This window comes from Jaculus jaculus, chromosome 3 (genome assembly GCF_020740685.1).
Source record: "Jaculus jaculus isolate mJacJac1 chromosome 3, mJacJac1.mat.Y.cur, whole genome shotgun sequence".
Taxonomy (NCBI): Eukaryota; Metazoa; Chordata; class Mammalia; order Rodentia; family Dipodidae; genus Jaculus; species Jaculus jaculus.
Window position 1 is genome coordinate 108,555,445 of NC_059104.1, and position 26,513 is coordinate 108,581,957.

The following is a 26,513-nucleotide window of genomic DNA, read 5'->3' on the forward strand; positions in this document are numbered from 1 at the left end:
TAAGACAAATACAGGGCATAATACAGAAAGCCTAGGACAATCAAGTGACACCTTGTCAGTCATTGTGGCATGTTACATTATGCCCCACACTTGGGAGACAGAAGCGGATTATCGCTGTGAGTTTCTGGCCAGAGAATGTATAATGAATTCCAGGTTAGCTTATGCTAGAATGAGACCCTACCTCAAAATTCACACACACACACACACACACACACTATAGCTTTTTGTAAAAGCATAACAATGCGAACATCTTACACTCTTACATCACTTATTATTGTATGACAAAGGTTAATGGATGTATGTCATTCCAGCTTTTTACCAGTGATAAATTTTTTTCCCTAATATAATGTGTACCATACCCAGGATAAAATCACATGCACTGAATGATGAATACAGAATTTGTATTCATGAATATCAGAAGGCTCAAATAGATTTAACAGATGTGAAGACACTAGTGTCATTCCACCAGGCTTTAGGATGGTCTGAAGAAGTGATAGAACACTGACATTTATCATAACATGCTTCAAAGGACTGATCCCATTGGAGAAGTGTTGTTTCACATTGTGTTAGGCTCCTATTACTAAGAAAGTAAAAAATACTGTTCCCCAATTCTCTTATAGCTTCTCATGGCCTTTTTTTTTTCCTGTCAGAAGCCAACAATTGTTATTAGTCAGGTACACCTGTGAATTCTCATAGTATAATTAAGCACTTGACCTTTCACCATTTCAAGCAAAGAGTTCTGATTCAGAAATAAGTGCACCATTAGTTGAGAGTCACTTTGTTTCCTTCTAGTTGATCCAAAGGAGGAGGAAATTAGTCCATCCATGACAGAACATAGAGAGACACATTTTGTTCAGGTAATACATCTCTTTCTTTTGCAGAGCTATAAAAGATACTTTCATTATTCCTTAATTTTTGGTGGATATTATATGAACACTGAGGTTAATCATATACCCTACTGGTAATGGACATTTTACCTAGGAAGGGGAGGAAATGGAATTCTACCAACTAACCCCTGATGTCAAGAGGAAATGCCAGTGCAGGTGGCTCACTGCATTATTCTGGAATCTTCATTTGCCTGGAGCAAGTGTTTATATTGAGATTAAAATTTGAGTTTTTACTCAAATGTGAAGAGGCTTGTTAGGTATGGTCAAAAAAGAATATGTGAGGAAAAAAGTCAATGTGTTTTTTCTAAGTACCCTCTTCTCATACTTCTGAGGGCTTCTATGTTTAGAATAGAGTTTAGGGTGTCCCCTGAGTTCTGTGTGGTAGAAGAGTCTTATGTCCATTGTTGTCATATTGATAATACCTTTCAGTGATGAGGCCTGGTATAGGCAATGGGGCCATAGAGACCCCTCGCTCTCCCCTTTAGAAAGGAGGAAACTCACTCAATAACAGGCCGTTTCTAAGTTTCTCTATCATGTAGCTGTGTGTACTAGGGACTCTCAATGAAGGCCAGACAGGCAGAACTAGTCTTTGAAACAGCTTAAGTGTCTTAAGTACTCTCTTTCACAATGTTCCCAGCATCACATGTCTTTTGACAGCAAGACAGAAGAGACTAAGACGCCTTGGACTGACTATTCTATCCTGGATCCCATTTTCCCAAGTCACTGGGAGAACCAAAGAATCTGGTCAAGTAGAACCCAGCTTGATATGAAACTTAGATTTTTTTTTTCCTCTCTCCATTACAGGTTGGCTCATGGAAGACAGGATTGTGTATGTATTCTGAAATCATTTTCTGAAGACATGTCTTAATTAAGAATGGTATAAATATTGGTTCTTTTATCTGGTTCACCACTGTGATCTGTGCCTTCTGCTGGGAAGGATGATTGAGGATATAGACCCTGAATTTAGCAGTCTTCCCTTTCTTTTCTTTGATTTTGTGAATGACTGCATGTCTATATTTAGGTCTTTTTTTCCTTGAGGACATTAATTTTTATTTTATTTTATTTTTCTGAGAGAGGTTCTCACTCTAACTCAGGTCGACCTGGAATTCACTATGTCATCTCAGGGTGGTCTCAAACTCACTGTGATTCTCCTATCTCTGCCTTCTGAGTGCTGGGATTAAAGGCATGTTCCACCATGCCTGGGCCATTAATTTTTATCCCAATTACCCAGCTTAATTTTCAATGGCAGTGTCTGAAGAAAAAAATATATTCACAACACAGACTCTGCATACATGATTTAGTTCCAGCCTCATCAAATACATGTATGGTAGCTTTATATCCCTGTGTGCCCCTCCACGGATGAATAAAACCAAGACACAGAGGTAATTGTCCAGGTTCAGCAATTGTGGAGTGAAAAAGCCACAAGATATTACCAAATGTGTGGTCTAATTTTGCTTTTAAAGGTCCACCTCTATTCCCTTAGCTCAGTAGGCCCTGTGTAGGAGTTCTGGACTACCAGTGTTGGTTATATAGCTCAATTGGTAGAGAGCATATTTTGCATGCAGGAATGCTATTGTTCAATTCCCAAATTGATGTACAGAAAAAAAAAATACTCTAATTGTTCTATGCATGTCAGGGACATTGCAGTTAATGAAGATCTCAAACACTATCATGACCACCACAATTGTCATGAGAGAGGCTGTGTATGGTGGCATACTTATTTTATTCCAGCACACAGGAGTGGTTGCACAGTTAGGATCACTATGAGTGGAGGCCAGCCTGTGACTTCATAGTGAATTCCAGGTCAACATGAGCCAAAGCAAGAGAAGATACCTCAAAACCAAAAACAACAACAACAACAAAAAACCCCAAAGGAAAAAGAAGTTGAGATAGCATTCACCTGCAGACTTTTATAGGAAAATGATACAAAGTCCCAGAATATTCCATTCAAATCATGTTTTCTGAAAATGAGAGACACCCCCCCCCCCCCATGAAAATGTGTGAGTGTGTAACATAATTGATTTTCTATGGACATAGCTCTTCACCTCTCCTGGAAAAATATGTTACATCATTGGCATTCCATAGTACAAGTATGTTTGGTTTTTTATTTTATTTTATTTTATTTATTTATGTATTTATTTATTTATTTTTGGTTTTTTTTGAGGTAGGGTCTCACTCTAGCCCAGGCTGACCTGGAATTCACTACGGAGTCTCAGGGTGGCCTTGAACTCACCGTGATCCTCCTACCTCTGCCTCCCGAGTGCTGGGATTAAAGGCATGCGCCAGCACGCCCAGCTTTATGTTTGGCTTTATAAACATTTAAATTTATAAATATTTAAATTAAAAAATTGGCAGGGCGCATGGTTCCAGATAGGGTCTCCTTGCTCAAGTATACCTGGAATTCATTCAGTAGTCTCAGGTGGGCTTGAACTCACAGTGAATCTCCTACCTCTGCCCCCAAAAACTTGGATTAAAGGCATGTACCACCATGCCCTAAACCTTTAAATGATAATTATTATATCCTTTGTAAAGCACATTTTAGTTCTAAACACTTGTATATCAGCATTGTTTTGTAGCATTCCACACAGAATTCTAAATTGTTATTTTCTTCAGGTCAACATATGCGCAGAGCTTTTTCCACTCCTCACTTTTCCAACTATGTCTTTCCACTGTGTTCTACAATTGGTAAGTATTTTGGAGATTTCAACCTCATCTCTTGTCAATTTCTAATTACGTTTCCTGTTGGTCTGATACTGTAAGTTCATGTGGTGGAATTGTACAGTTCCATTTCTGTGAGAATATTTTTGTTTTTGTATATCTTTGAGATAACTCTGAAAACATCCAGACATACACAGTTATGGGGAGAGATCTGTCAGTCAGATCCCCTAATAATAGTTCTTCTGGCAAGCATCTGTGAAGGAGTACATTCCAGTTCTTCCATGCATGGGTCTTCAAGATTTGAATTTTCTCTATGATGGGACTGCTACTGTCTAATCCTACTCTTGAACTAGAGAGTGGAGAACTGTGCAGGAGAGGTTAAGATACTATCAAGCATCTTGATCGTGAATAATCCTTCCTTCAGTATATAGATATTGGTTATTTTCTAGGATCCCCAAATACATATGATGTATTGTGGATGGGAGAATTTTTGGCAGTCTTTATGTTTTCATGTTCACGGATATCACCCACTTCACTATATTTTTGGAATACTCTTAGATCATAGTCTTTGTGACAATATCCTAAAATGTTTGTGATTAGATGCCACATGGTAATAATTTTAATTGACACTTTTTCATGGCATTGGAATATCGCCCATTGAGGATCAAAAGTGATCATTATGGGTGATAGGACACTTACACTATTTCCTGTTGTCTTTCTTTGTCATTAGCAGAATGCAAAAGGATAAGTTTCTCATTTCTTTGCTGCTCCTGTTTAGTATCTGATTTCAATGATAGGCTGATGGAATAATTACCTAGGCTCTATTGCACCAACCTGAAGTTCCAAGTGTATTCTAAGTAAAACATGAGTCATAGCACCAAAGACTATCAGTTACTCTGTTTTGTTCCTAGATGTAACAGATGCCTCTACAGAGGCAGAATATATGGACAAGGAAACCCCAATTGAAGTGAGTGAAAAGGTAAAACTACCTGCTCTTCCCTGAACTAACAGTGTTGCTTAATTTCCTGTTTGTAGTTGAGAATGGCATAAAATATGAAATGGAGCATAAAAGATAATGAAATAAAGCAGATCCTATTTTCTGGAATAGTAGAATGATCAATACCAACTGTTCAATAATGTGAACTGGCATTTGTAAAAGGTGGCTTCAGGTTACTCACTGTACACTAGGCCTACTCCTACTTGGAAGCAGTTTCTTCTCCTAGGATGAAATATTTTGAATTCATGACCTAAAGACAGATAGAAATAAATTTTCCAGGCAGACATCATGGGCTCCCAGTGATGTATCTTATCATTGTTTGGTAACCCTTTCATTTTGATTGGCTCCTGTATGTCTTCAATATAAGGAAGGGAAATGATATCATGTGCCCCACAAACCCCATGACTTAGTTCTTACAATATCTGTGCTTCTATAATTGCAGATATATGCTGGTGAAAATTTAAGTGGTAAGTATTCTAGAATTCCTTTGGAAGGGGAAACTCAATGTTGGAATATTTATTGAATTCTCTCTGTGGAGTGATGGTAATTCTTGTTTTTTGGAGCCTGAGAGGATTGAGGATAGTTTTTAGGGAAAAAAGAACACTTTATAGTTCATTAGTTATAGTCAATTGTCTGAACCACTTATACTCACATTAGGATTACTTTGGCTTGTGTATGTGAAGAATGCTGGGGTCATGTGAGCTAATATGGCTTTTGACTTTGAATATGTTTGATTATGTGTGAAGTTATGTTTTCTCAGAAGACATTGGAAATTTAAGACACCATTGCCCTCAATCAGTTCCTTAAACTAATCTATGGCAAATATACTTTAAATGAATTCTATTTAAGTTATTCATCCTGTCCTCAGTACACTTCTGACTAAATTTGGTTTGATATCACCCTGATAAGCAACCTGAGCTCTCATGTTTGCATGTGGACAAGTGGAAAGAAGACTCCATACATGAGAACATACCAGTTAATCTCTGTTTAACAATTGTGTTAATGACTTGTCAGGGAGACACTCACCTGAGAACAGAGAGTCTATAGAGCCTGTGTATTCCTGAAGTAGTCCAGGCTCTACTTCATAGATCCAATCTAGCCTTAGAGTTTCCTTAGTTGTCAAATTAACTATACAAGTAACGTGAAGGTGTTTCCACTGACTTTGGCATAGTTGTTCATGTGGCTAGCACAAATATAACCTGTTTAAGCTCAATGCATAGGTTTAGTGGTGAAAGCAATCAATAAGACAATAATAGATAGGACAATAATAATTACCTCTGAAAAGTCTTAGGACATGTCTTAAAAATTGTCTACAAACAAAATTAGTTCAATAGTTTTGTGCACTTGACAATTTAACTTTAAAACAACAAAATGCTCAAGTGTTTGCCTATTAAAGACCTCAGAGGAGGAATAAACAAGAACTGTAAGTTGGTTGTCTGCCTGGTTGACATACTGCTTCAGATTTTCTTATCCTACTGGGGTAAAAGCATCAGGCCACAAACCCTGACACTTCCCAAATGAATATGGCTATGGTGACTGCCTACTGTGGTCTCTGTACCACTAACTGAGAAGAAACACAGGACATAGAAAATGAAGAATGGAAGGAAAGTTGTGATTATCTTTGTTATGACTTTCAACACTTTTAACTTTTTTATATTTATGAACTTAGGATCACCAGTTAATATGATGGAGAGTTTCATAGTATCATTTCCAGAACCATGAAAAGAAATCTTTTAAGTACATAGACATTAAATTGTATGGTGTAATGAGTAGTAACATAGGCAGATCTGATGGTATTGGTCCATGTAAAGACCACATGACATTTTCATTGATTGCCAAATGAGAAGAAGAAATGACCAGAGTGTCACCACACATCATAGTGCTTAGTTAAGGCCTTGTGTAGATTGAATGTCTTATACCACCACAATGTGGACTGTAAGCATAAATACAGAGACTTACTTCCACCATTAAGGCCTGATTCCCTATCCATTATTCTTGCACAAAGTAATATAGTATAATCCAAGTAGAAACAAATGACAACATTCTTCTGGTAAGAATGAAATGTAGTAAGAAATCACATAGGAAATAGGGAGGGGGGGGCCAAAGCTCAGTGAAGAGGATCCCCACAGAAGCATTCCTCATGATCTGCTTCATCTGCCCCCTGCTTTCATTAGCAAGTGGTGTGGTTATTGTCCTGTGTGTCCTTTTGCGTAAACTATATAAATGATATCTAGACGCTTATTTAGACTGTTGACACATCATCATGAACATGTGTGACACAAACTAAAATCTGTGAAAATTGAGCAATATTTTCAGCACCTAGAAATAAATTAGTAAACTCCATTTTTTAGATCTAAAGATTTGAATGTTTCTTCCTATGATAATTTAGGTTGTATGTTTATTTCCTGTGCTAACTATGCCAAATCATGTCTCTAAGAATCATGTAGCATACAGAGAATGCTCTCTGGGATTCAAACAAGATCTTACAGTGATGTCCTTCACAGAGTGTGACTCAATATCTTCTGACTATCCTGGTCACAGTGAAACCAAACAGTGTGCAGACAGAGTTCATAAAGTCAACATGACATTGGAAATGGTGGACTATTATCAAATGGTTGTACTTGAGAACTCTATATTTGAGGATCATGTAGCAAAACTCTAGTGATAGATATGACATAATGTGTTTGCTAACATGGAGACCATGTCATCATCAAAACTGACATTGAGTCAACTAGCATATCCTATAAGAAATGGCAACCTATACCAGCATTCTGGATCCAAGTCATTTGAAAGGCCCTTGGAAATGTCAGGAGGACCTTATCAATTCAGATGGTTTTTCAATCATGAGGGAAGAAAGGCAAAAGTCTTCCATTGAATGTCAGTGTGCAGTATATGCCATTGCAGCTTCATTATTGGTTTTAATCATGAGTCAGGGATTTCTGCAGTCCATGGATTCATGAAATTCCCTATGAATGGTCTCAAGCTCTTATGACTTCACTTTCTGGGTGCTGGGATCACGTGCATGTGTCACCCAATTCAGTTCACTTTGATTATAGTGTATCACTTATACTGCTGGTAACTATAAAACCAAGGTTTCTATGTGTAATTCATTCCAACTCCTGTCCCATACTTCTCTATCCTGCATGAGAGCCTGCCAGTAGCTTAGTTCACACTTGCTAATCATCTACCTCCCTGTTCCCTTGTCCACATAACTAATGCTCCCCACATGATCCAAACCACCAGTTACCAGCAAATTCATAGTTGCTCTGTTTCATCCCAGGTGTGTTGTCAGCACTGTCACCAAAGGATCCACAGTGCAAGGTAAAGTACTATTCTTCATCTCCTATAGAAATAAATCTCTGTGTTTCAGTCAATGTGAATAATTCTTGCACAGACATTTGTTACTGGGTGGTGTGGAAATGAATTTAACTCTCCTGCAAAGCAATTCATGGCTCTGTAGGAATATTACTGTCACCATGTACCTATATGTTAATGGTAGAAGGATTTCCCCAAGGAAAAATTTTCCTTCTCATACTAAGGATTTTGTACTGTGTAAAAGGTCTTCAGAAGTCCATTATGCATTAAAACCCTTTGCCCTTTGTAGTGATGTCTTTTGTGACACTGTTTAGGTGTATGGCCATTGATTGAACCCACTGTTCTCCTGTCTGTTTTCCTAACTTATCAAAAGAAATACAAACCTATATAAATAAAGTGAGCGGGATATCCTCATTCTCACCTTGTTACCTTTTCTATACTTGCAGGACTCTACCACACTAAAGCCTGGTATGTATTCTAAATTAGTCATATGTTTGAGACCTATCCTATTGTTTCAGTGTCAAGATCTGTGTCCTGACTTCCTGACAAGAATGAGGGTTGGGTGTGGGAAGCCAATGAGACAAAACAATTCTTCCATGAAGACTGTATGAATAGTCAACACAAAGTGAGGTTTGATCCCAATATATTGAAATGTTCTTGGAGATGTCAAGAAGATCTTAACAATTTATATGTCTTTCAAAACATGAGGAGAATGATGGGAATCTTCCATTGACTGATAGTGCACCTTCTACACCACTTCTGCTTCATTGTTCATTTTGTTATAGGATGTCATATTTACTGTGCACCCCAGATGGCCTCAAACTCTTGTGGGTCCACCTTCTGAGTTCTGGGATTAGAATCATGTGCAACCCCACTCAGCTCAGCTTGAATATTGCATATCAATTACAGTGATTTTAGCATCAAGTCCAAGTTTTCTATGAGTGATTACTTCCTGCACCTTTCCCATCCTTCTTTTAGTCAGGAAGTTGGTACCTCAGCAGTTCACACTTTCTATCCAGCGCCATACCCTCATGTATACCTACAGAACACCCATGAGTGATTCATAAACACTAGTCACCTACAAACTAATGGTTGTTATGTTTCCTTCTAGATGTTCTGCCAGGCAAAATGATAGAAGAATCAGAAAATACTGTAAGAGCACTTTAAAAAGTTACATAGAAATTTAGATCCATTGTCAGTCAATGTGCATTACTCTTAGACAGAAATATGTTCTGGGTTGGGTGCACTTGACTGGCAATCTCCTGTCAAAGGATGCATTACTCTCTTCTATAGTTAATGTTATCACATCTATGATAAATGAATGTTACAGTATTTACCTCACAAATGATATTCCTTCTTGTTCTAAGAATTGTGTATCTGAGGATTGGGGAAATGACTCAGTGGTTAAAAGAACTTGCATTTAAAGTTGGCCAGCACAGCTTTGATTCCCCAGTACCAACATAAATCCAGATTCACAAAGTCATGTATGCATTTGCAACTTGTTTGCAGACACAAAAACCCTGGTACTCCTGGAACAGCTATAGTTACTCACTCCGTTTCTTTGAAATAAATTTTTTAAAGCAATTTACAGAAAAGTGTTTTGGTTAGAATGAAGGTATAAAAGAAGTTTTGAAACATACTGAATGTGAAATCTAATAGCCTTTTGGCATGGTCTCTTATGGGACAGCTTTGTAGCAATGTTACCATTGCTTAAATGTATTGTGTCTCTGTCTGTTGTCCTACATTATCAAAATAAACCATACTTATATAAAGTGTATGGCATACCTTGAACAAACAGTATTTTTTTCTATAATTGCAGGATACCACCAGACCAGAACCTGGTATGTATTCTGAATCAAGCCATTTGTTAGGGAAGTATCTTACTGTTTCAGTCTTGAGATACTTGGATCTGAGTTCCTGCTAAGAAACAGGGTTGAGCCGGGTGTAGTGGCACACGCCTTTAATCCCAGCACTCTGGAGGCAGAGGTAGGAGGATTTCCATGAGTTCAAGGCCACCATGAGACTCCATAGTGAATTCCTGGTCAGCCTGAGCTATAGTGAGACCCTACCTCAAGAAAACAAACAACAAAAATAAAACCAAAAAAAAAGAGGATTGAGTGTGTGGTGTTCAGGTGAAGATGTTCTGCCATAAGATATATGTGTGTGTGTATATATATATATAGAAACTGAGGTTGATTCTGTATGAGTGAAAGTCACCTTTTTGTGTGTGTGTAGGATTGTTTAGATCCTCCACTATCCTTATTGACTTTTTCTGGGAGTTTGTAATGTAGATCAGTGGAATTTGCTTAGTGCCACATGTATCAAGTATGAATATGGGCTGGGGAAATGGCCTCACAGTTTAGGTGTTTGCCTGCAATGCCTAAGGAGCCAGGTTCAGTTCCCTACAAGGCACATGAACCAGATGCACAAGGAGGCGCAAGCGTCTAGTTTTCATTTGCAGTGGCTATAGGCCCTGGCATGCCTATTCTCTTTTCTCTCTCCCATTTCTCCTACTCTCTCTCTCTCTCAAATAAATAAATATATATATAAATAACATATTTAAAAATAGTGACAATAGCTATCAGATGATCCTTGTCAGATCCAATGGGGAGGACCCAGTATCAGTTAGGTTGCACCTTCTGCTCAGGAGGATGAGGGCATCTGAAATGTATTAGTAAAGACAAGGAAATATGTATGGAGGCTCTTGTGCTATTCTTTTTCAAAGGCATGTTTGTAAGCAGTGCTGTGTACACATTGGATGTGCCTTGTTTCTGACTGTTTACAAAGAGCTGTCTTTGAGGATCTACTCCTCTCTGTTTATACTGCTGCCAAAATTTCAAGCCTTTGGTAGTCCTCTTAAAGAACTGTGTCCATGAACTCTTATATTAGGTTTTTATCAGTGACCTACTTATAAGAAATGTAATGGGAACAAGTCTCACATAGCACTGACATGAACCTGGGGATAAGGGCTTAAAAAGTGAGCCAAGGAAGAGACAGATATTCTCACTCTTCCTACAGTGACCTACAACATACATTAATGTTCCTCTCTCCATCATTCATTCTGGTTACAAGGGCATGCTTAATTACATAAAATGTATTTTGGAGGGGAAAATTTGGACTTGTGTGTTTTCAGGGTCTCTGATGCCACTCCCTAAACCTTTTTGTTTTGAATACCCTTGAACAGTTGTCTATGATAGTGTGAGGATAATTCCTTTAAGAATTTGTATTAGATTTCACTTAGCATGCATTATGAACCAGATGGCTTAATGGATTTAAAATATCATCTCTCTGGTTTTCAAAGAGACCACTGTAAATGATAGGACACTAGCCCTCTTTCAAGACTATGTCCTGTTTTTACATTAGCAGACCATGAAGGGCCCAGGTACTCATTTTCTGCAGCATCTTTACTGTTGCAGCCACTGAATCTGGTCTTCAAATCACAGTAATATACATAGTATGATCTGAGTAAAACATGAGACTCTCACCTGTGGTTAACAGTTATTCTATTGTCTTCCTAGTTGGCGATGGTACTGTTTATGATCAGCCACACACCAATAATTATGAAGACAGTGAGGCCAATGACAAGGTAAAGCAACCTTTCCTTGCCTGAAATAAAAAGTTACTTTCTTCACTTCCTGTTTTAGTTGAACTTGGCCATGAATACATGACACTAAGTTTTATAGATATTTACAAGTATTGTATTCTGTTTTCTGAAATGGTTGAAGAATAGGCCCTTCCAAACTGTGCAAAAGGTCATTTTCAAATGACATCTTTATGAAACATATTGTATGCTGGGTCTCCGCTGGGTTAAATGCATTTTCATTCCTTGTTTTCAATGATTTATAATTCATTATCTACAGAGCCTTACAGATACATCCCTAGGAAAACATCATGCTTTTCAATAATGTACCTTACCATTGTTTGTAAAGCTTTCACTTTGGTAATGTTTCTGGTATGTTACCAACATAGGAAGAGAAACTATACCATTTGTCCACTGCTCCCATGACATAGTTCCTATAGTTCCTTTGCTTCTCTAATTGCAGGTGGCTTCTGTTGAAAGTGAAAACTGTAAGTAATTTCTTGAAGATGAAAAACTGTAAATCATAAGATATGTGTTGTATCCTTACTAAGTATTCTTTAGAGAGGAACTGGGATTCTGTGTTTCTGGAGTTGAAAAGGGTAGAGGGCATTTCAAAAAGATGGTGATTGTTTAGCTAAGAACATAGAGTCAAGTTTTCTGCACTTCTTGCATGCAGTTGCACACATTTTTCACTTATGTTGCCCTCTATGCATGAATAGTGTATGGATCTTGCCTAGATTTGAATACATGCGGTACATTATGTTGCTCAAAAGATATTTCATACTCAGAAATTGACCTCAGCCTTTCTAAAAAGTGTTCATCACAAACATATCCCTTACTTGGGTTATACAAATTAAGTCATTCAGACCTCAGAACGTTTAGAACTAGAGTTGACTTGTTTCCACACATCACCACAGGACAAAAATGCACCATATTTGCTGTCAAATTTGTGTATAGACAGTAGTTGAAATCGTGTTCCAGGAGAATGTGCCAGTGCAGTTTCCTTCACTCTGTCATTGAGGCATAAGTCCCAGGGCAGAGCGATTCCAGTTCCTCTACAGTCCCAAAGAACTCAAATTGACACATGAGGCCCATCCATAGAAACTTGCCACAGTGTTTACATACAGTGAAGAAGCATTTGGAAAATATTTCCATAGAAACTGGCATAGTCTTTAATGTGAAAATCTCAAATATACCCTGATGTTTTATGTCATTTTGCAAGTCTTTGTAGATGGAATAAGTCAAAAGGCCACTATGAACCAACACCATAAGGTCTGGGGTTGTCTCTTAGAATCTTCTCTCAAACATGAAAATTAGAGAAATATTTCAATACACTTGATCATTTCACCATGATCCAAGGGGGTAAAAAAGGTCTATTTGTGCTTATTAAAGACTTTATATGACTGACAAATTGAAAGGCATACATGGGAGAATAACTTTGAGTTCATGGCCAGCCTAAGAATACATAATGAATTACAGGTTATCCTGTGCTAGTATGTGTCCCTAACCCCCCTAAAGGACATTTATTGGATCTTATTAAACCACACTGATGACAATATCTCTCACTCTTAAATCATTTATTATTGTAAGACAAAGGATTAATAAGTATATATCATTACAGTTTGTGACCAGTGTTAAATTCTTTTCCCTAGTATAATGTGTATCTTATCCATGATAAAACCTTATGCAGTGAAAGCTGAATACAGAACATTTATCATGAATATTAGCAGCTTAAACTATGATTAACAGGGCTGGAGAGATGGCTTATCAGTTAAGCACTTTCCTGTGAAGCCTAAGGACTCTGGTTCGAGCTTTGATTCCCCAGGACCCACGTTAGCCAGATGCACAATGGGACACATGTGTCTGGAGTTCATTTGCAGTGGTTGGAGGCCTTGGCGTGCCCATTCTCTCTCTCTCTCTCACTTTCCTCTCTCTCTCTGTCTCTCTGTCTCTCTCTGCATCTTTCTCCCTCTGCTTGTTGCTCTCAAATAAATAAATAAAAGTAACCAAAGAAAATTTTAAAAATATGATTAACGATGTGCAGACACTAGTATCATTCCACTGGGTTTCAAAATGATCAGAAGAAGTGATAGAACACTGACATTTAGTGATAACATGTTTTAAAGGGTTGCTCCCATTGAAGAATGGCTGTTTCACATTATGCTAGGCTCCTATTACCTAGAAAGTAAAACATACCGATCCTCAGTTCTCATAAGGCTTCTCATGCTTGGTATTTTTCTGTCAGAGGACAACAATGGTTATTCATCAAGAACACCCATGAATTCTTGTATTATAACTAAGCCCTTGACATTTTACCATACCAAACAAGAAGCCCTCATTCATTAATAAGTGCACCATCAGTTGAGAGTTACTTTGTGTCCTTCTAGATGATCCAAAGGAGGATGAAATTACTCCATCCACGACTGAACATACTCAGACCCATTATGTCCAGGTAATACAGTTTGTTCTTTTGCAAAGCTAGAAAGTATACTTTCATAATTCCTTTATTTTTTGGTGGATAGCATACATGAACAGTGAGGTTTATAATGTACACTATAGTTATTAGAGTGTTTGCCTAGGAGGGGGGCAGAATAGAAATTTACCAACTCACCCTTGAATTCAAGAGTCTTTACAAATGCCAGTGCAGCTTGCACACTGCATATTCTGTTATCTTTCTTTATCTGCAGCATTTATATTTAGATTAAAATTTGAGTTATTTTTAGTCAAATGTGGACAGGCTTATTTTGTAGGTTCAAAAACTGCATGTATGTTTTGTCTACGTACCCTCTCCCGAAACTTCTATGGTTTGGATAGAGTTAAGGGTATTCCCTGAAGTCAGTGTGGTGGAAGATTATTATGTCCAGAATGTGGTATTGATAATACCTTTCAGTCATGAGACCAGGTGTAGAAAAGGGGAACATACAGATACCTCACCCTCCCCTTTGGAACTGAGGAAGTTCAACCAAGAACAAGATGTTTCTAGGTTTCTCTATAATGTAGCTACGTATCTTAGGAACTCTCAATGAAGATCAAACAGAGAAATCACTGCTGTGAAACAACATAAGTTTCAACAGTACTCTTTTTCACAAAGTACTCCATATCACATGCCTTTTGGCTTCAAAACAGAAGAGATAATACAGTATTGGACTGGATGTTCTTTTCTATAGTGGATCCCATTTTCCCACATCACTGGGCAATCCAAAGAATCTGAGCAAAGAACACAGCTTGATCTGGAACTCTGATAGTTTCTTCCTGTCTCCATTACAGGTTGGATCAAGGAACAGGAGATTGTGTATGTATTCTGAAACCACTTTCTGAATACATGTTTTAAATAAGAATGGTGTAAATATTGATTCTTTTATATGGTTTACCACTGTGATCTGTGCCTTCTGCTGGGAAGGAGTATTATGAGTACAGTCCCTGGATTCAGCAGATTTCTGTATATTTGGTTTCAGATTTTGTGAGTGGCTGTGTGTCTATATATAAGTTGTTTTTTTCCTACCCTGAGGACATGAATTTTTATCCTAATTACTCAACCTAATTTCAAAAGTCAATTTCTCAAGAAAGAAAGAAATTCACTATATGGACCTACATTAATTACTTCCAATCTCATCAAATACATGTATGGCAGTTTTGTTTCCCTGTGTACCCTTCCACAGTTGGATAAACCAAAGCACAGAGGTAAGTGACCAGACTCACCAACTGTGGGGTACAAAATCCACAAAAGATTCCCAAACATGTGTTCCAATATTGCTCTTAAAGTACATCTCTTTTTATCCCACCAGAAGTTTAGTAGGCACTGTGTAAGAGTCCTAGACATCAGAGTTGGTTATATAGCTCATTTGGTAGAGAACTTATTTTGCATGTAGAGATCTTATGCTTCACTTCCCAATATTGCAGAAAAAAATCTCTATTATGCACACCAGGGACATTGCAGTTTACAAAGATCCCAAACACTATCATGATTGCCTCAGTGGTCATGAGAGAGGCTGGGTGTGGTGACACACATAGTTATTTCTGGCAATCAGTGGTTGGTGCAGAGGTTAGAGGATCACCATGAGTTCAATGGCAGCCTGAGACTGTGTAACAAATTCCAGGTCAACATGACTAAAGTGAGACCCTATCTCAAAAACCTGAAGGAAAAAAAGCTGAGATAGCATTCACCTGCAGACATTCACAAGTGAGTGATATAAAATCCCAGATTCTTCTGGTAGCTCATGGCTTCATAAAATGGGAGAGAGTCCATATGAAAATGTGGTATGTTTCATAGTTGAATTTCTAGCCTGACTCAGCATTTTACATTGTTTCATTCCTTGGAATGTATATTTCTGAGATTTATATATTCACATAATTATTTTTTAGGATCACAGTATCAGTCCTTTTTTGAGGCAAGCCAAACATGCTGCCTTTTTTTATCTGAAAGTGAGTGAGAGAGAAAGAGAGAGAGAGAAAAGAGAGAATTGGCATGGCAGGGTCTCCAGCCACTGCAATAGAACTCCAGAAGTGTCTGCCCTTTTGCACATGTAGGAACTTGTGCACATGTGTCACTGTGCATTTGGCTTATGTAGGACCTGGAGAGTTGAATTTCTTGGACCACATCGACAAGTGCCTTAACTGCTAAGCCATCCTTCCAGCCCATCATTCCTTTTTCAACCATAACATACACTATGTTTCTATCACCAATCTTTGCCCAGTTTCTCAGAAGCCCAGGAAACACCTTATATACTTTTGTCTTTTTCATAATGTCAGTCAGTGGGAACCAGAGTTCATCTTTTCCATGCTCTGTTTTACTAATTCATATATATTTAAGATTCTGCCTTTCTCACTAATGAGTGCATTTGAATTGAAAGGTGTTCAACTATTTACCCCTGCATGGAAATAATGTTTGATTCCAGTTTGTGTGACCATAGTTAACACTGGTATTGCTGTGAGCTTCTTGTTGGCATGGGGAGGGAGGACACACCTGACAAAAAGCAGCTCATGGGAGGAGGGTGGTGTTTCAAGCTTACAGTTTTGAGGAAAAGTTTCATCATGGAAGGGAAAGCATCACACAGCAGACACTGGGAATCACATCCTGTCATATCAGCTGGAAGAGAGCAGAAAGAATGATCTAGCTCTGATCACCAAGTAGCTGGACTAGTAAATCTCAAAGTCCAGCCCATAGTTTCACAGATCCTCCACCTCCAACCTCCCAGAGATTCTACCAACTGAGCATGGAAGATGAGGCTTAATCACAAACATATGAGGATCTGATGGGCATTTTACATTCCAATTCCACAGTTGGTGTCTGCATCCCCAGGAAGATTTTCTGTGGACAAAACCATTCATCTCAACTGGACAAATATGTTACATCACCAACATTGCATTTCATAGGTCAAATGTGTTTGGGTTTATAAATATTTGCTATGTTCCTTCACTGACATCATTGGGACCTGGCACTTTCTTTTTGGAAATATCATTGAGTTTGTTCAAATGTATGGGCTTATTCAGATTTTCCCCTGTGAGAGCCTTGAAGGAATAAGTCCTTCCAATATGTCCACCTCATCTAGGTCAAATTATGGCTATAAACAGGCATTTTGGTGCATGTCTTTAATCTCAGCACTTGAGAGGCAGAGGTAGGAGGATATCCATGAGTTCAAACCCACCCTCAGAATATGTAGTTAATCCTAGGTCAGCCTGGGCCAGTGTGAGACCCTACCTCAAAAAAAAAATTATGGTTATAAAACTCTTTAAACTATGCCTTTTTATGCTCTCCGGAGTCATGAGATCAGCTGTGATAGCTAGTGTGTCTGTATGCTTGAGGTTTCCTCAGCCCAGGGCTGTCAAAGCTCTGCAGTGTCCTGGCCTTATATTCCCTGTGACAGTGGGAAAATACTTGTCTTGCTTCAGTGGCATTTGGAAGTGGGGTTATGTGGCCTGATTTTATTGTATTAATTGTTTTTTTAAATTATACACACACACACACACACACATATGTGTACATATATATTTGGTGTTTTGAGGTAGGATCCCACCCTAGCTCAAACCAACCTGAAATTCATTCGGCAGTCTCAGGGTGGCCTTGAACTTTTTGTTCCTCCTACCTCTTCCTCCTGAGTACTGGAATTAAAAGCATGCACTAATACGCTTCCTCATAACTCACATTTTTAAATTCCTCATGTTTGAATTACTCTATAGTTTACCATTCCCTTATTAAATCTTTAAATTGTAACTATTATACACTTTTTAATGCACATTTAAGTTCTAAACACTTCTATATCAGCAATGCTTTTTATTCACTTAATTCTAAATTCTTACTTTCTTCAGGTCAATATATTCGCAGAGTTATTTCATCTTTCAACTCCTGTGTCAATCTCTTTAGACAGTGTACTTCAGTTGGTAAGTGTTTTGGAGGTTTCAACTTCATCTCTTGTCAATTTGTAATTATGTCACATATTGGTCTGATACTATAAGTTCATGTGGCAGTATTGTACTGGTACAGTTGTATGAGAATGTATTTGTTTTATTGCTTTGAGGTAGCTTTGAAAAATTCCAGACATAGTAATAGGAAGACACCTGTCAGTGAGATACAGTAATGATAGTTCTTCTGGAAATAAGCTCTGAAGGAGTACATAACAGTTCTCCTGTGAAAATGTCTTCAAGGTCTGTATTTTTCCATGATGGGGCTACTACTGTTTAGTCCAACTATTGACCTTGAGAGTGGAGGATGATGCAGGAGAGGTTAAGATACCATCAAGCATCTTGATCATTCTTCCTACCATTTTTCCTGCAGTATATAAGAGTTGGTTATTTTCCAGGATCCCCAAATATCTATGATGTGTTGTGGAGTGGAGACTTTTTGGCAGTCTTTGTTTTCACGTTCACAAATGTCACTCCATTAACCATATGGCTTGAATACTCTTAGATCACAATCTTTGTGAAAATATTCTAAATAGTTTCTGATTAGATGTCACATAGTATGAATTATAATTCACATTGTTTCGTGGCTTTAGAATATAACCCACTGGGGTTCAAAACTGATCATTATGAGTGTAGGACATTTACACTATTTTCTGTTGTCTTTCATTTCCAACAGCAGAATGCCAAGGGATAAGCTTCTCATTTCTTTGCTGCTTCTTGTTTAGTGTCTGATTTTACTGACAAGGTTGCTGGATTAACTATGCAACCTAAGCTCTACTGCACAACCATAAACCTCCAAGTGTATTATAAGTAAAATGTGAGCCATTGCACCAATGACTAACAGTTACTCTCTTGTGTTCCTAGATGTAGCAGACAGCTCTACAGAAGTGCAACACTTGGACAAGAAAACCCCAACTGAAGTAAGTGAAAAGGTCAAGCAATGTTTCCTTGCCTGAAATTACAATGTTGCTTAATTTCTTGTTTTTGGTTGAGGTTGACATAAAAATATGACACCAAGCATTACGGGTACCCCAAGATAGCAGATCCAGTCTGGAATAGGGGAATAGTCAATACCAACTATTCTCTTATGCAAAAGGACATTTGGAAATGGCAGCATCAGGTTACACACTGTACACTAGGCCTCCTCCAATTTGAAATCTGTGTCTTCTTCTATAATGAAGTATTTTGAATTCATGACATAAAGAGAGTTAGAGATATGTTCTCCATGCAGATATCATAGATTCCCAATGAAGTATCTTTGTTTTGCAAAGGTTTCACTTTTTCACTGCTTTTTGGATGTCTTCTATATAAGGAAGGGAAGTGATACCATGTGCCCACAAGTCCCATGACTTAATTCTTATGATGTTTTTAATTCTATAATTGCAGATAGATGCTGATGAAAATTCAACCGGTAAGTATTATAGAATTGTTTGGAAAAGGAAAACTAGATGTTTGTAATACTTACTGAATTCTCCTTTGAAAAGTGACTGTAATTTTCACTTTCTGGATGCTGAAAGGATTGAGGATTTTGGAGAGCAAAATAAACAAGTACAAGTGTCAGTAAGCAGTTGCACACATGCTAGGTTTGGTTGGGCTTCTGTACATGATGAATGCTGGGGCCTTGTGTGCTAATATGGCTTTTGATTTTGAATACATGTGTGGTTATATCTGAGATTATTTTTCCTCAGAAGATATTTGAAGTTTTAAATACAATTGCCCTCAACAAGTTCCTTAAACAAATCTGTGGCAAACAAACTTGAACTCTATGCAAATTATTCATCCAGTCTTCAGTGTATTTATGACTGAAGTTGGCTTGATATAACCCTGATACAGAACCTGAACTCTCATATTTGTATGTAGACAAGTGGAAACATGACTCCAGATGTGTGGGCCTATCTGTTCCTCTCTGTTTCACACTTGTACTTATGCCTTGTCAGGGAGACACTAGCCTGAGAGCTGAGAGTCTCTAGAGCCTGTGAATTCCTGAGGTACTCCAGGCTCTACTTCATAGATTCTATCTATCCATAGAGTTCCCTCAGTTGTCACATAAACTATACTACAGAAAGGTGTTTCCACAGACTTTGGTATAGTCCTTCATGAGATGATCACTAATATGACCTGGTTAAGCTCAGTGCATAGGATTGGAGATGAACGCAATCAGTAGGACAACATGAGTTACCTCTGATAAGTCTTAGGACATGTCTTAGAACCTGGCCACAGACATAAAATTTATTCAATAGTTTTTTTCCATAGTTTATTTATTGTTTTTAATTTTTTAATTTAATATTTTTTAAAATTTTTATTAGCATTTTCCATGATTGTAAAAAAAATCCCATAGTAATTCCCTCCCTCCCCCCCAACTTTCCCGTTATTCAATAACTTTATGTACTTGACATTTTAACCCTAATATAAAAAATGTCTATTAAAGGTCTTACAGGAGGAATAAATAAGAACTGAAAGATTGTGGTCTGCCTGGTTGCCAGATTCTCTTATGCTTCTGGGTTAGGAGCATCAGTGCCCAAACCCTGCCAATCCCCAGATGAACATGTCTATGGAGACTGTCTAGTGTGGTCTCTGTAGCTACTTACTCAACAGAAACACAGGGCATGTGAAATGCAGAATGAAAGGAAAGTTGTGATTATCTTTGTTAGGATTTTTAACACTTTTGTAACTTTTTGTATATTCCTGAACATCAGCTAATACAATGGAGTTTCCTTGTGTCAGTTCCAGGACCTTGAAAAAAGCTTGTTTAAAGTGCCATGGGAATTATATAGAATGGTGCAGTATAGTAGTAACATAGGCAGATCTGATAGTTGTGGCCCATGTAAAGACCACATGACATTTTCATTGACTTCCAAATGAGAAGAAGAAGTGACTATATGTCACTATATAGTATATAGTATCATATGTCATAGTATATAGTTAAAGTTTTCTGCAGATTGACCATCTCATACCACCATAATGTGGACTCTAAGCATAAGTACAGAGACTTACTTCCACAGTTAAGGCTTGATCCTCTATCCATACTTCTTCCACAAAGGAAGATAGCATAATCCAGGAAGAAAGAAATGACACCATTCTCCTGGCCAATAGTCTAATGTAGTTAGTAATCACCTAGGAAGCATAAAATGCTGAGTATATAGGATGCCCCAGGGAAGCATTTCTTCTGACCTGCTTCTTCATCTGCACCCTGCCTTCATTAGTAAGTAGTGTGGTGAGTGTTTTGTGTGTCCTTTTTAATAAACCCAAATAAATGATTTAGAGATGCTTGTTTAGACAGCTGATATGTAGGCATGAATATATGTCATACAAACAAATCTGTAAAGATTTAGCCATTTTTTTCATTGTCTAGAAATAAATTGGAAAACTCTATTCACTATAGCTAAAGATTTAATTGTTTCTTCCTAGGATCATTTAAATTTTAATTTTATTTCCTGTGCTAACTTTTGTGAATCAGGTCTCTTAGCATCATGTCACATACACAGAAGGCTCTGTGAACTAGATCCCTGGGATTTGAGAAATATGTCACAAAGATCTTCTTCACAGGTTGTGACAAAATATCCACTGACTATCCTGAACACAGTGAAACAAAAGAGTGTGCCCGCAGTTCATAAAGGCAAAATGACCTTGCAAATGGTGTACTATTATTGGATGGTTGTACTTTAACTTGAGACTTCTATGTTTGAGGATTATGTTGCAAAACTCTAGTAATAGATATAATTCTTTTGCTAGCATGGAGACCATTTCCTCATCAAAACTAGCATTTAATCAACTTACATATCCTGTGCAAAATGGCAGCCTATACCAGCATTCTGTATCCAAGTATATTGAAATAGCCTTGGAAATGTCATGAGGACCTTATCAATTTAGATGGTTAAAAACATGAAGGAAGAAAGACAAGAGTTTTCCATTGAATGTCAGTGTACAGTATATGTCATCACAGCTTCATTATTTGTTTTAATTGTGAGACAGGGATTTCATGAAATTCACCATGATTTACCCCAAACCCTTCTGGCTTCATTTTCTGGGTGCTGGAATGACAGACATGTGTCATACAATTCACTTCACTGTGATTATAGTGTATCATTTATAATGTCTGTAACTGTAAGGCCAAGGTTCCTATGAGTCATTCGTTCCTGCTCCTTTCCCATTCTTTTCTAGTCTGGAGGAGAGACCACCAGCAGCTTATTCCACAATTGCTAATCATCCACCTCCCTATGCCCTTGTCCACATAACTAAAGCTCCCCAAGTGATCTATAACCACCACTTACCAGCATACTGACAGTTGCTCTGTTTCATCCTAGGTGTGTCACCAGCACAGTCACCAAAGGAACCACAGCATGAGGTAAAGCACTGTTCTTCAACTTTTATATAAATACAGCTCTGTGTTAGTCAATGTGAATAATTCTTTCACAGACACTTGTAGTTGGTGGTGTAGAGGTTAATTGAACTCTCCTACAAACCAACTCATCACTCTCTAACACAATTAATGTCACCACATCATTCTCAGTGAATGGTAGAAGGGTTTCCCAAAGTAATGATTTTCCTTCTCATAGGAAGGATTTTGCACTGTCTGTGTAAACGATCTTGAGAAGTATACTGTGCATAATAAGCATTTTTCCTTTGTAGTGGTGTGTTATGTGACAGTTTTGAGTTGTGTGGCCATTGACTGAACCCACTGTTCCCCTATCTGTTTGCCTAAGTTATCTAAAGACAGCCAAACCTATGTAAGTAAGTGAGTGGTATATCTTTATCCTCACCTTGTTTCCTTTGCTATACTTGCAGGACTCTAGCAATCTGAAGCCTGGTATGTATTCTAAATTAGTCATGTGTTTAAGAACTATCCTACTGCTTCAGTGCCAAGATCCCTACCTGAATTCCTGATAGAAATGAGGGTTAGGTGTGGGATTTCATTGAGATGAAATGATTCTTCCATGAAGTCTGTAAGGACAATCAATGTAAAACTAAGAGTGATGTTCAATGAGTCAGTGTTGCCTCATCTGGTGTAGGAAAGATTAGTGATCCACTCTTTCTACTGACTTTCTTATGGAAGTTAGTAATGCAGATCAATGGAATTTCATAAGTAGTAGGATTGCCAAGTGTGAAGATGGATTAAATAATCATGTTCCTAATCAGATCCAATGAAAGAGAGTCCCAAGGGTGGTCAGATTATGCCTTCTTCTCAGGTGACAGACAGTATCTAAAAGGTGTCAAGGAGCATAAGGAAATACATGCAGAGGCCTAATGCTTTTACCTTTTCAGAGACATCATTGAGATAGTGGTGTCTTCAAGCTGAGGATGCCCTTGTCTGGACTACTATTTAAAGACTTTTTTTTTCCCAAAGACTTATTCTTTCTGCTCCTGCCATTGGCAAACCTCCAAGCCTATCTTATTTCCTCTCAGAAACTGTGCCCATGACATGCTGTGTTGAGTTTTGTGCATTGACCTCTGATACAGAGAATGTGGTGGGTCACAGCTCTCACATGACACTGACATGAACCTGAAAATAAGGTCTTCTTGTGTAGGGCCATGGAGAAGCAATGTGTCATGCATTGACTCATGTCCCTCCTCTCTGACCATATCCTGAAAACACTCTTCTCATGATACCTCTTACCCAGAGCTTTCTCCACCATGTTTTTCCTATTTCCTGAATGACCTGGTAACTTTGGACACTGTGCCTGGCCAGCCACAAAGACTTCAGGATTCCCTCTACCTCCTATTTGTTCCTGATCATGGATGCTAGCTGGATATGCCTGAAGAACCTGGCCTAACTTTCTTGTATAGAGTTCCCCAGACACAGTTCTCCTGAATGGGCCTTCCTTTAATCACCATTTTCTCTATTGCTTTCCCTTTCCTCCCACTATATAAGGCATAGACCCACCTTCCTCTCTCACAAAACTAACTAGACACACAGAAATTGTATTGGAAAAACAAAAACAGACCATCCCATTTTTTAGGCACATCATGTCCCAAAAGACAACTGAGTCTTAAAAGCTTATTGGATTCAGTTTTTTTATTACAGAACAAAGGTGAAAGGCTGCTGATGACCCATTGAAGCAAGCAGGAGAAATGAACGGAGAGGGAAGACCTCAGGGACCCAGCATCAGCCAGAAGAGTTGTCTCTAGTATGAGACAAGTCCCAGAAAGAGAACCAAAAAGTGGCAGAAAATTGTTTCTGACCTTAGGAGCAGCTAGGGTGAAAAGGGAGGAGTCACTCACCTAGCATGGCCAACATAATTCCTCCAGGGAGCATTCATTATTGTAATATAAAATTGAATAAAACTCCTCCCTAACTTGAACCTTCCACCCCTCTATCCCCAATGACAACTTCACTGGAAGATGTCATCGATGAACCACCAACACATACATTAGAGCACAGCAATGGTGCTGAAAGCTAATCATTCATACCTTCCCCAGAAGTAACTAAGTGTCCTTGGGGCCTAGAATATGTATGGAAAGATTGATTAGACCCAAGCATCTTATTTATTGAGGTGTTATAGATTTTGCATGTGGATCACATTTATTGTACTCAATTCCTATACTTGTGATGTAAGACTCACAAGGAAGGAATTTATTAACCGCTTTTGCATGGATCAAATCACTCAAGTGTGCTCTTTTTCCTAGGTCACCACAAGGACTCACCACCACATGTGGTTGGGGACTATGGCTTCACCCCCCAAAAATGACACAATTTCAAAGCTGGTGGCTCCATCTTCACCGGGATTGAATATTATCCTTGATGGCCACCTCACATAGATGAAGTCCCTGGTGAAGAGTAAAGCCACCTAAACCAACCCCAAAACCATACTATGGTTATTTTAGGACTATAGGATGAGTATCATTACTCAGAAAATAAGAAAGATTAAGGTAAACCAAACAAATGAAGAGGTTTTAATGAAGACTTTTCTGATAACAATATAAAACAAAACTTACAAGACAACAGGCACCAATTTAACACCTACATTGATTATTTGAAGCTTTCATGGAAGAAAAAAAAAACATATGTTTAAAGGAAACTACATATTGTGAGATCCAACAATGAAAATGTGACTACAGGATAGTAAGCCCAAACACCATGTGAAGAAGGAGGAAGAAATAGTGTGAAAAAAGCAAAAGATGTAAAGGAAGACAACCTGTGACCTCCACCACATATGAAAGACAAACCAGCTCTGCCACAACAGGAGAACATCCATGAGGGGCATCCACCCCAGCAGGCAGACCACTCAGAATTCACACCCTCTCAGGATGACCACGTGGGGCACCCACCATAGAAGAAAGACCACAAGGGACATCTGCCCCAAGAGGAAGAGCACACAATGCTCCCACCACATGTGAAAGGTGTTGTGGTCACTCATGTCAGGAGTAAAAACTTGTGGGGCACCCATCCAAGAAGAAGACCACACCAGAAACACTACCACAGTCGAAAGACCATGCAGGAACTCCAATCCCAGGAGGAAGACCTCACAATAATGCCCACCCTAAGAAGACTGTGTAGGAGCCCCTATCCTAGGAGGAAAACCTCACAGTAATGCCCACCCTAACAAGACCATGCAAGAACCCCTACCCCAGGAGGAAAACCTCACAGTAATGCCCAATCTAAGAAGAAGACCATGGAGGAGCCCCCACCTCATGAGGAAAACCTCACAATAAAGCCTGCCTTAAGAAGAAGACCATGTAGGAACCTCCACCCCAAGAGTAAGACCTTACAGTAATGCCCATCCTAAGATAATCATGTAAGAACCCCCACCCCAGGAGGAAGAACTCACAGTATTCCCACCCTAAGAAGACCATGCAAGAACCCTCACCCCAGGAGGAAGACCTCATAGTAATGCCCACCCTCAGAAGAAGAACTCAAAGTATTGCCCAACCTAAGAAGACAACCATGAAGGAGCCCCCTCGTCAGGAGGAAAAGCTCACAGTAAAGCCCACCCTAGGAAGAAGACCATGCTAGAAGCTCCACCCAAGGTGGAAGACTTCATAGTAATGCCCCCCTCAGAAGAAGACCTCAAATTAATGTCCAACATAAGAAGAAGACCATGCAAGAGCCCCCACCCCAGGAGTAAGACCTTACAGTAATGCCTACCCTATGAGGAAGACCTAACAGTAATGCCCATCCTAAGAAGGAGACCATGCAGGAGCCCCCTCCCAAGGGGGAAGAACTCACATCTTAAGGTGTTTGTTCATAGATATGTTATTACAAGTGTGTGAGATTGTGCAATCACTCAGATCCCATATCAAATTGTTAAGGTGAGTTAAGTAGCACACAAGCCCATGGCACAGTCTCAGAATTAGGTGCTTGACTGGAAACTTATCCATCCCCTTTGAAAACCCTGGGCACTGAGCACATCTCCAAGATGATAAGAAAATCCAATCCAAGTCACCAGGTGGATTGACCTACTGTTTTCTACTCTCAGAGTAAAGTTTTTCATATTCTACTCTTTGTGTCTATGCTTGTGAATTTTTTGCTAGTTAAAAGTCAAGAGCTTGTGCAGCCTTGGTTGTGGAATTACAGTGCCCAGTGGTCTAACCCTTAAACTACATCTGTCCAGAGCTGAGGAAAGCTCTGTGGCTCCCAATTCCCGTAACACTAAAATACAGACAGATTTACATTTAAAGCACAAATGCTGGGCAGACTATGCTGAGTGCTGTGATAAACCCTCTAGCCCTGTTTCCTGTG

The 26,513-nt window shown here is 38.6% G+C and overlaps 1 protein-coding gene across 1 annotated transcript; it reads left to right on the forward strand.

Annotated features, from left to right (window-relative positions):
* The first annotated feature begins 745 nt into the window (after positions 1 to 745).
* Positions 746 to 24,632, forward strand: LOC123459461. Its single transcript, XM_045146082.1, has 19 exons — positions 746 to 857; positions 1,692 to 1,716; positions 3,501 to 3,572; positions 4,457 to 4,524; positions 4,985 to 5,009; positions 7,823 to 7,863; positions 8,304 to 8,325; positions 8,969 to 9,009; positions 9,677 to 9,698; positions 11,376 to 11,443; positions 11,901 to 11,925; positions 13,825 to 13,889; positions 14,705 to 14,729; positions 17,744 to 17,815; positions 18,701 to 18,756; positions 19,223 to 19,247; positions 22,141 to 22,181; positions 22,622 to 22,643; positions 24,461 to 24,632. Exons 1-19 carry the CDS (start codon positions 825 to 827, stop codon positions 24,520 to 24,522), a joined length of 810 nt encoding a protein of 269 aa, XP_045002017.1. The 5' UTR covers positions 746 to 824; the 3' UTR covers positions 24,523 to 24,632.
* The last annotated feature ends 1,881 nt before the right edge of the window (positions 24,633 to 26,513 follow it).

Excerpts from the sequence above, each read along its gene's own strand:
- LOC123459461 (XM_045146082.1), top strand. The coding sequence starts at position 825 with ATGACAGAACATAGAGAGACACATTTTGTTCAG. Across the intron at positions 5,010-7,822 it reads TGCTGGTGAAAATTTAAGTG|GTGTGTTGTCAGCACTGTCA; the intron begins GTAAGTATTCTA and ends GTTTCATCCCAG. Across the intron at positions 11,444-11,900 it reads ACAGTGAGGCCAATGACAAG|GTGGCTTCTGTTGAAAGTGA; the intron begins GTAAAGCAACCT and ends CTCTAATTGCAG.